At 37.5% G+C, this 11,216-nt stretch overlaps 1 protein-coding gene across 2 annotated transcripts; it reads left to right on the forward strand.

Moving 5' to 3' along the window:
- The first annotated feature begins 2,142 nt into the window (after positions 1-2,142).
- On the forward strand, positions 2,143-10,311 carry LOC113676959 (uncharacterized). 2 transcript variants are annotated; one of them, XM_089207521.1, is made up of 10 exons: positions 2,143-2,210; positions 2,430-3,020; positions 3,916-4,002; positions 4,531-4,623; positions 5,029-5,118; positions 5,431-5,520; positions 6,179-6,268; positions 6,768-6,857; positions 7,346-7,637; positions 9,108-10,311. In XM_089207521.1, the coding sequence occupies exons 2-10, from the start codon at positions 2,634-2,636 to the stop codon at positions 9,500-9,502; spliced, it is 1,614 nt and encodes a 537-aa protein (XP_089063647.1). In that variant the 5' UTR covers positions 2,143-2,210; positions 2,430-2,633; the 3' UTR covers positions 9,503-10,311. The 2 variants fall into 2 exon arrangements, with proteins under 2 accessions (XP_089063647.1, XP_089063648.1); XM_089207522.1 differs by having other exon boundaries at positions 2,171-2,275.
- The last annotated feature ends 905 nt before the right edge of the window (positions 10,312-11,216 follow it).

Raw genomic sequence — 11,216 nt, forward strand, 5'->3', positions numbered from 1 at the left:
CTGAATTGCCCCAGATGATCCAACCAGCTCAAATACCACAATTGCCTCAAATGACCCAACTGGCTCAAATGACTGAATTGCCTCAAGTGACCCAACCAGCTCAAATGTCTGAATTGCCTCAAATGACTCAACCAGCTCAAATAACTAAATTGCCTCAAATGACCCAAGCAGCTCAAGTGACTGAATTGCCTTAAACTACCCAACCAGCTCAAATGATTGAATTGCCTTAAATGACCCGATCAGTCAATAATAGCCAACTGCCTTAAATGAACCAACTGGTTCAGATGACTGGATTGCCTCAAATAACTCAACCAGTTCTAGTGACCCAACTGCCTCTAATGACCCAATCAGCCAATCAAAGCCAACTGCCTCAAATGATCCAACTGGCCCAAATGACAGAATTGCCTCAAAGGACCAAATTGGTTCCAGTGACCTAACTGTTTCAGATGACCCAATAATTTCAAATAACATTTACTTTCTGAAACAGCAGAACCTAACATGTGGCCATCAGCGAAAATGACCCAATCAGTGCAAGTGACCCAACTGCCTGAAATGATCCAATCCACTCAAATGACTCAATAAGCTTAATTAAACTACAAAAAGCTACAGGAAAACAATGCAAGCTGTTCACAAGTGTTTCCATAGAGCAGGGAAACAAGAGACGAACAGCACATCTTCATTTCTTAATCACGGTCGTTAGTAATTCTGTGAGGACAGTATCGTTCGCGTACTCGGGAAAAGTAGAGAAAAACTTTCGGTTGAACAAGCCATACATTAGCGTTTCCATGGAGCAGGAAAAAAATCGACAAAGATCATGTTTTCATGCTATTAGTAATTATCTCTTTGGTCTTTGGTCTTTATTCCACCATAAGATAAAACTACATATCTTATGTTACAATGAATTGAAAAAACTACAGAAATCTACATACATATTATGAATTAAAAAGTATATCATTACAATTATCTGGGATCTCAACCACAAACCCAGCAAACCTAGCCTGAGCCCAACCACAAATAAAAGCTAAAAGTATATCATTACATTATCTGGGAATACGCTTGGAAAATGCAGCAATCGCGCGCTCGGGAAAACTATAGAAAAACGTTCTGGAAAACAAGCTATCAGTGGCGTTTTCGTGGAGTAGGAAAACAATCGACGATTTTCTTGTTTTTTGGCATTTACCGTTTGCAATTCTGCAGGAAAACGCTCGACAAATGCAACGTTCGCGCGCTTGGGAAAATTATAGAATAACGTTCAGGAAAACAAGCTAGACACTAGCGTTTTCGTGGAGCAGGAAAACAATCGACAAACATCATGTTCTCATGGCATTTACCATTGGTAATTCTGCGAGGAAAACGCTCGGAAAATGCAGCGATCGCACGCTCGGGAAAACTTGAGTAAAATGTTCAGGAAAACAAGCTATACAATAGCGTTTTCGTGGAGCAGGAAAACAATCGACAAACATCATGTTTTCATGGCATTCACCGTTAGTTATTCTGTGGGAAAACGCTTGGAAAATGCCTTGTTCGCGCGCACGGGAAAACTATAGAAAAACGTTCAGGTGAACAGGCTATTCATTGGTATTTTCCTGGTGCTGGATAACTTGCGATGAACTTCGTGTTTTTCCCAAGTTTTACTGAGGGTGAACAATGAATTTGCCGCACGTTTTCCGATATCGGAAAACGTCAGTTTAATGTTGAATTTCTCAGTCATTCACCATTTCGGAAAATTAACAATGAACGCATGTTTTTTTGCCGTGTAGAAATTTCATCTTGCGGATCTTTCTAACCAGTGGCACTATGACAAGGGCATGATAGTGGCGACACTATTCATGAGTTTCGTTTACCTTTGCAAGCGTTGGTCTTAGCGGCTACAGTGTTAAGCTAAAACTGCTAAACAAGAAACTTAAGATCGACGAGTATGAAGGAAACAGCCATAAAAAATTTAGCGAAATTTCCTTGATTTAAATGAAAACAATATATTCTTCACATGTAAGGCATGTTATAATGTACATGTCTGGTGCAATCACGTTGCTGGAATGTTGGCAAATCGCAATAGTTCACCATATTGCAATCGTCGACAATTTCCGATAATCACCCGACTCGGAAACTCGTTACTAGTGCTCCTCGGGCTTACCTCTTGCCGATAGGATTTAGGCACAACTTGGCTGATGCAATGTTCTACGTTCGAACTTCGGATAAGGAAGTGTCAGGTACGTGAGCTCCCTTTACGCTTCTCTTCTTCCTGTTCCAAAGTTCTCACGCACTTCGTGCAAATGTAAGTGAGGTGAAGTCTTTTCTTCTCAACCAATCCGTTTGGGACGCTAGGAAACCAATCTTTTAGTCACATTTTGGGTTTGAAATGAGGGACCTCTATCTTCTGTGTAATTCAAGATGGCGGCTGACATGTTGGTTTTTTTTGTTTTTTTTAGGTGAAAGCCGACGTGGATCTGAAAAGCTGAAAGTCCCGAAACTTCTAACTTCTAGCCACAAACTGCTGACCGCGGTTTCACGTTAGCGGTGAATGCACCAAACGTGGATCAGATATCGTGGCCAATTTTAGGATTACCAAGATTGCAGCACATGTTTGGAGTGCGCCGCAAGCGTTCATGATATAGATAAAAGTGTTGAAAGCTATGGTGTCAGTTGGAGATACACTGCCGTTTCCTAAAGTCGCAGATTTCCTTGCATCTCACAGTTTATATGAAGGTCTGCCAAGACTAAATACACATCGAACAATCTCTGTCCCAGGCTGCTGTGTAGTTGTAGCTATAGCACGAAATAGTCCCTCAACCAGCAACGTTTCCTGCAGGAATATTGATGACGACGAAAGTGGCGAAGGAGAGCCCTTCCAGCTACGAAAGTTAGAGAACAGATCTTTTTGGAAAAATGAAGAGGTAACAAATGAAGGGCTCAAAGTTGGATGTCTGTTGGAATATCGAGTTGTAAGAAGACGTTGCGAGCTGGGTGAGGGAGATGAAGAACAATTCATTTTTCACAGGATTGCCGGTACTAAGCTACAGGTAAGTTTTCATTACAATACCAACAGCACAGTTGTCAGAGATTTTTTGAGAAATTTACATTGCCCTAGTGTCTTAGAAGGTTTAGAACCCCCCCCCCCCTTGCTGATTTGGGCCCCCCTTCAAAACTTCTTGTTTTTCAATTTTCTCTCCATCAGGAGTTATTTAGTTTTTTGTTTTTTGTTTTTTTGTGAAAACTTCACCCTATTACATGTCCATTCCTGTAAACAACCTGAATTTTATTGCATATTCAACACACAGAGGGCAAAGTCAAGATAAGCAATAACTACCATTGTGAAAGCCTTTGAAATATGATATTTTTCTCTTTTGTTAAATATATCTCCACTCATTTAAAGAAACAAGAGAGAAATTAATCTTTGGTTGCAATCTATTGGAGATAAATAGAGTTTCAGTTTGTACATGTTTGTTGTTGAAGGTCACCCCATATACTTGTAGCATCCCAAAGGCAGGAGTCATGGGTGAAGTTTGTATCATGACTCATGAGTGGCCAGGTCCTAGATCTCAGGTCCCAAACATGGTCAGAACACAACCTGTACAAAATGACAGCTTGTAATTTTCAGTATAAACAGAATCAAACAAGTTTACTCTAAATAGAGAGATAAATTGTTATTGTTTTTCTTAAATTTATAATGAGTAACAGTTGAGAACCAGTTATAGCAAAATATTTTTACAACTTTTTTATTGGCCCAACACAAACTTGCAGTATCTACAAGTTAGATCTACTTTTAGTCCAGCTTATGTTCCCTTCCTATCCTGTGAAGCAAGAGATGGCAGGAAGGAGAAAGCCCTGAGTGGGAATGAGGGTGTAAAGGTGCCAACAAGGTCTCTTTTTCATAGTCTGTGATACTAAAAAGATTGACTTCTGTTTCTTTTACAGGATGTGGATAAAATACTACTGGACCTCGAAGATGATGAAAGTGTTCATGAAGGACTTAAAGAGGCACTTGAATATTACAACCAAAAGGTAATTAAATGAACACTATAGCTTAAGAGATATTTGCAATTGAAACTGACCCACACCCCTGTTTTTGTAGCATCCCAAAGGCAGGAGTCACTGGTGAAGTTGGTATCACAACTTATTAGTGGCCAGGTTGTAGATCTCAGGTCCCAAACATGGTCAGAACACAACCTGTACAAAATGATAACTTGCAATTTTTAGTATAAACAGAATCAAACAAGTTTTACTTTAAATAGAGAGATAAATTATCATTGTTTTTTATAAATTTATAATGAGTAATGAAAGAATATTGAACCAAGTTATAGCAAAATGTTTTGAAAACTTTTTTATCGGCCCAACCCAAACTTACAATAACTACAAGCTAGATCCACCTTTTACTTCAGCTTATGTTCCCTTTCCATCCCCTGGAGCAAGAGATGACAGGAAGGAGAAAGCCCTGAGTAGGAATGAGGGTGTAGAGGTTCCAACAAGGTCTTTTTCTTCTTTTTTCATATTCTGTAGCATTAAAAAGATTGACTTCTGTTTCCTTTACAGGATGCGATGACAACACTACTGTACATCATAAACCTTATAAATGATGTTATTAAACGTCTTCGGGAGGAGATACCTAAATGTTCCAAGTCAAAGGTAACTAAGTGTACACTGTAGCTTAAGGGATATTTGCAAATGAAACTGACCCACACCCCTGTTTTTGTAGCATCCCAAAGGCAGGAGTCCTGGGTGAAGTTTGTAACATGACTCATGAGTGTGCAGGTCCTACATCTCCGGTCCCAAACATGGTCAGAAGCCAACCTGTACAAAATGACAACTTTTTTATTGGCCCAACACAAACTTGCAGTAACTACAAGTTAGATCTACTTTTAGTCCAGCTTATGTTCCCTTTCCATCCCCTGGAGCAAGAGATGACAGGAAGGAGAAAGCCCTGAGTAGGAATGAGGGTGTAGAGGTTCCAACAAGGTCCTTTTTTTTTTCTTTTTTTTTTTTTTTCATATTCTGTAGTATTAAAAAGATTGACTTCTGTTTCCTTTACAGGATTTGGTCAGAATACCACTGCAGCTCACATGCCTTATATTTGGTCATTGTGTACATATTCAGGAGGCACTTAAAGGTTTCAACCTAAAGGTAACTAATTGTACACTGTAGCTTAAGGAATATTTACAAATGAAACTGACCTACACCCCTGTTTTTGTAGCATCCCAAAGGCAGGAGTCAAAATTTTTTGACAACTTTCTTATTGGCCCAACCCAAATTTGCAGTAACTACAAGCTAGATCTGCTTTTTACTCCAGCTTATGTTCCCTTCCCATCCCGTGGAGCAAGAGATGAGAGGAAGGAGAAAGCCCTGAGTGGGAATGAGGGTGTAGATGTGCCAACAAGGTCTCTTTTTTTTCATATTCTGTAGTACTAAAAAGATTGACTTCTGTTTCCTCTACAGGATTTGGACAAAATACTACTGGACCTCACAAACTGTACAATTGCTCATTATAAACATCTTGAGGAGAGACGTAAATGTTTCAAGCTAGAGGTAACTAAGTGTACACTGTAGCTTAAAGGATATTTGCAAATGAAACTGATGTTTCAACCTAGAGGTAACTAAGTGTACACTGTAGCTTAAAGGATATTTACAAATGAAACTGATGTTTCGACCTAGAGGTAACTAAGTGTACACTGTAGTTAAAGGGGTATTTGCAAATGAAACTGACCCACATCCCTGTTTTTGTAGCATCCCAAAGGCAGGAGTCACAAGTGAAGTTTGTATCATGACTCATGAGTGGGCAGGTCCTAGATCTCAGGTCCCAAACATGGTCAGAACACAACCTGTACAAAATGACAGCTTGTAATTTTCAGTATAATCAAAATCAAACAAGTTTACTTTAAATAGAGAGATGAACTCTGTTATTTTTTTTCTTAAATTTATAATAAGTAATGAGAGACCATTGAGAACAAATTATAGCAAAATTTTTTGACAACTACTGGTATTTTATTGGCCCAACCCAAACTTACAGTAACTACAAGCTAGATCTGCGTTTTACTCCAGCTTATATTCCCTTTCCCATCCCTTGGAGCAAGATATGATGGGAAGGAGAAAGCCCTTGGTAGGAATGAGGGTGTAGAGGTGCCAACAAGGTCTTTTTTTTTATATTCTGAAGTAATAAAAAGATTAACTTCTGTTTCCTTTACAGTATGTGGATAACATACCACTGGACCTCATAAACTTAATAGAAGCTCATTATGAACGTGTTAAGGAAGCAATTGTATGTTTCCACCTAGAGGTAACTAAGTGTACACTGTAGCTTAAGGGACATTTGAAAATGCAACTGACCCACACCCCTGTTTTTGTAGCATCCCAAAGGCAGGAGTCACAGGTTAAGTTTGTATCATGACTTGTAAGTGGGTAGGTCCTAGATCTCAGGACCCAAACATGGTTAGAACACAACCTGTACAAAATGATAGCTTGTAATTTTCAGTATAAACAGAATCAAACAAGTTTACTTTAAATAGAGAGATGAATTGTTATTGTTTTTCTTAAATTTATAATAAGTAATGAGAGACTATTCAGAACAAATTATAGCAAAATTTTTTGACAACTCTTTTATTGGCCCAACACAGTCCAGCTTATGTTCCCTTTCCATCCCCTGGAGCAAGAGATGACAGCAAGGAGAAAGCCCAGAGTAGGAATGAGGGTGTAGAGGTTCCAACAAGGTCCTTTTTTTTCTTTTTTTTTTTCATATTCTTTAGTATTAAAAAGGTTGACTTCTGTTTCCTTTACAGTATGAATATAGAACACAAGTGGACTTCTTAAAACTTACATTTGCTCATTTTAAACGTCTTAAGGAGGCACTTGAATGTTTGATCCCAAAGGTAACTAAGTGTACACTGTAGCTTAAGGGATATTTGCAAATGAAACTGACCCACACCCCTGTTTTTGTAGCATCCCAAAGGCAGGAGTCATGGGTGAAGTTTGTATCACAACTCATGAGTGGACAGGTCCTAGATCTCAGGTTCCAGACATTGTCAGAACAAACCCTGTACAAAATGACAGCTTGTAATTTTCAGTTTAATCAGAATCAAACAAGTTTACTTTAAATAGAGAGATGAATTGTTATTGTTTTTCTCTTTCTTTATAGCAAAATGTTTTGACAACTTTTTTATTGGTCCAATCCAAACTTACATGGACTACAAGCTAGATCCACTTTTTACTCCAACTTATGTTCCCCTTCCCATCCCTTGAGCAAGAGATAAGAGGAAGGAGAAAGCCCTGAGTGGGAATGAGGGTGTAGAGGTGCCAACAAATTCCCTTTTTTCATTTTCTGTGGTGCTAAAAAGATTGACTTCTGTTTCCTTTACAGGTATTCCTTTCTCATTCAAAGTTTCCTGAATTACAAGCCTATTCAGCCTGTACCAGACTTTTCTTTACTGGAATAAGGGCTGGTACAATCAATAATGAAAGAGTCACTCTGGAGACAATGAGTGGAGAACGGTTAGATATGCCACTGAACTGTAGAGAGAGCCTGGTCTTATCCACAGGACCAGTTCATTTGCAACTCAAGAGGCCATGGGTTGTAGCTGACAATAATGTAGGTGGTGTGGCAGTTCTTAAGTATGAAGACGGGAAAACTACTTGTGAGGGACTGATTTTAAGTAAGTGATCAGAATTATACATAAGGTTTACTGCATGACACAAACAATAGAGCTGCTGACAATTTTATTCGCCAATATCTGTCATGTCAGATATCAGCAATTTTATAGGCCAATCGCGGCAATTGGTGATAATTGCAATCCTCACACCAGACACACCTGATGATTTTTCCTGATGGCCGTGACAAGCATATAAAATGTCAGGTGATTAGCAGTAGATGTCCCATATTGTGCCAATCTAGCCTAGTTGAAAAGCATGTCCAAACACAACTGATCTAAGTTATTGAGTTATGTGATACATATGCAAGCCATAAAGAGGCAAACTGTGTATGGCCAACAATAAGATCATTACAATAACCTTTTTTTCATACTTATAACCATGTATGTTGTGAAAATAAAACTTACTTCAGAAACTGGGAAGAAGATCTTGAACTGAAGTCTAACTGATGATTAGTGTGCAAAGACCTAGTCAGCACTAAAACAAATTTCCAGCATTGCAATAATTTAAGTTGTGAGATGTACAACCTGTGCCTTTAAATTTAAAAGTAATTAACCAAGTAAAGTTTAAGTTATTAAATGTTTATATTGCTTGAGATTGAGAACCAATGTCTAAATGATGGATTTAGATTTTTCTTAGTTCCTATCAAATGTTTTTAAACAGATAAGTATTTTACTATCCTGAATAGAAATTACTGGCAACACAGTTACCTTTACCAAAGTATGCTACAATAACTTTTATACCTTGCAATTTTTATATTTGGTGGAATAAATTCACCAAAAAAACTTGTTAACCCTTTCACTCCCAAGATCTGATTAGTAATTCTCCTTACTATCTGCCATACAATTCTTATGATGTTAATTCAGAGAATTTGGTATTGGATCAACTAATAATTCTATGATTGATGTTCTTCTCTATTATCATCACCTGCCTGCTTGATATTGTATTGATATTGTAAGGAGAAATTCTGTCTTGGTCACTTCTGGGAGTGAAAGGGTTAAATCTGCACCAAAAAATGAGGAAATTAATTTTGTGACCACGTTACAGACTTCAATTTTCTTTATACCCAAGATACTCCATGAGCTGCAATTTTAGTCTGTTTGTTGGCTTGATGTTTGTTCTGTGAGTGTCAATTTGCAGTCTTTGCTTATGTCTTTGTATTTGACAATTTTGCCATGTATTAGGTAACTACCTCATTATTAGCAGATTAGATTACATTAAGCAGGGGTTTCAAAATGTTGTGAAGTAAGCATCAGACTGCAAAAGTAGATGACTGTGAAAAGTTCATCAAGGACTAAAAGGTAACTGTTTTGACCAGAGTAACTGGGGATATGTTTTAAAATAGCTGGTGGAACTGTGGCAGTCACAAGCTTGTTTTAAAATCCCTGAGTAAGCCTGACCTCAGAACATTTTGAGAAAATTAGCTTCCTCATCTACCCTGCAGTTACCATTTTGTATTTTTATACTGTTTTCAGAGTATAAACCGTATGTCCTATCAAGGGATGAAGAACCGGTTAAGATACAGAATGCATCTGATGAGATGATTCTAATTCATCATGTTTTTGAACTGGAACCAGATAAAATACGTTGGAAAGTCTTGTTTGACACTGCCAATGAAGTATGCACTGGCATATCCAGAGAGCTTCTGGAGGAGTTGAACCTGCAAGCTGATCCCAACAAGAAAAAGAAAGCTAAAGTAATAGGAGGAGAGCCACGTGAGTTCCAAACCATACAAATCGTGCTTGTAATTCGAGGACACCGTTTTAGTGTTTGTGGATTGGTTGATGCCGTGGCTGAGGATACTAATCTTCTTATGGGAACGGATATCATTCAGCCGCTATATGATCTAGGGTATACTATTGGTAACTAATGTATGGTATTTTTTAAAATAATTTCTAAAATGATGAATGTTCTTTGCAGCAAACTACCAATCAATATGAAGGTTGTTTATTGATGCACATGTGCATCAGATCTCTTTGCTGAACTTGGGATGTTCAAATTTTTTTGGTTGTAAGGTATATTTTTGTCTTTATGTGACCATTTGATAGAATTCTTAAGCTTTTCTTAATGTTAGAAAGCATGAAACATGTTGCATGATGCAGGCTTACCAATGAATAAAGCTTCCACATTTTTTCTCCTGGACAGTCAGAATGCAATATATAGCTTGCATTTATAATTACTTTTAGTAATAATATCTTCAGGTTTTCTTTTTAACTTAGGTAGCTCTCCAAGTTCTTGGTAATTGATTATTTACAAAGACCACAAGTTGATCTGTTTCTGTACTGTTTTGGGTTTTACCCTATTTTGAATTGTATCACTCCTGCTATAATCACCTTGTGCAAGGTTAATATTGCATCTCTTCAATCACCAGCAATTATACCATCGTAATACAGTACATGACAAATATAGTAGCTCAGGTATGCCTTGAAAGTCAATATGATGTGGTGCATTGAGAATTTTAGAACATCTGTGTATTATTTGAAATATACTTAATTAGCTAGTGTCATCTACAGTATTTCATACTGAACAGTAGTGATTTTTATTTAGAGTTTCTTTATTGTACAATGTTTGTCATCATAATGATGTAAAATGTGTAGGAAATGGAATTAAATTCCAAGAATTGTAAATAAATTATGTTCTTATGATAGTTATAGTTTTAAAATAAAGCTTTTAAAGCTCTGTTGTTGAGAGTTTGAATCAAACAGGCATAATTCCTGGCCAATAAAACCTGATCAGGAATGGGTTTTGGGAACCATACAAGTAATTATTTCTATGCTGTCTTACAATTTTACTTCAGAACTGGTCCTTTGGGTGTCATGCATTATGTAGTATGTGAAATATTTTACCTTTCATGCTCATTGTGATCACCTTCGTCACCATCATCATTTTGGTGTCGGGGGTTAAGGTCTGGGCTAGACATCCACTCCCCATTTAAAGTGATGCATCTCCTGTGGACTTTCCAGGTGTAGTAATTGCAGCTTGATGATTGCCTGTTTAGCTAGGTAAGAAGTCACCAGCATATGACCTCTCAAAAATTACTGTGCCAGTAGCTGAGTGCTCCCATTGCATCCCTGTTCTTGTATCATCACTATCATCATTATTAAGGTTATCAACCCTTGCCCATTATAATCATCACTATTAATAACATATTTTTATTATTATTATTATTATTATTATTATTATTATTATTATTATTATCATCATTAAAGGGTTGATGTACAATTATTGAAAAAGATATTGTGGGCTCAAACTATCTCTCCTTTGCCTTGAAAGTTCCAGCCACTCCTTCCTTTCCAGAAAATAACATTTCCCAGAAAAAAAATTACAAAGCTTTTAGTTACAACCTTGATTCTGTTACTAATCTAGATTCTGTTTTATCTTAGTGATGTGTCCGGTTTGAAGGATACTGAGTGTTACTCCTTAGCTTATGTTGATCCCAACAGAACAGAACTTGGCAATGACGATGTCCTTTTTCAGTGAGTAAATCATTTCCACCACCATGTGCAGTAAATTTGACTGCAGAGAAGTGGAAAATGATCCCAAAGAGAGGGTTGTAAAGGGAGCCTTCTTATTCTCTATTGGTT

The sequence above is a fragment of the Pocillopora damicornis genome, chromosome 5, assembly GCF_964200805.1.
Source record: "Pocillopora damicornis chromosome 5, jaPocDami1.2, whole genome shotgun sequence".
Lineage (NCBI taxonomy): Eukaryota > Metazoa > Cnidaria > Anthozoa > Scleractinia > Pocilloporidae > Pocillopora > Pocillopora damicornis.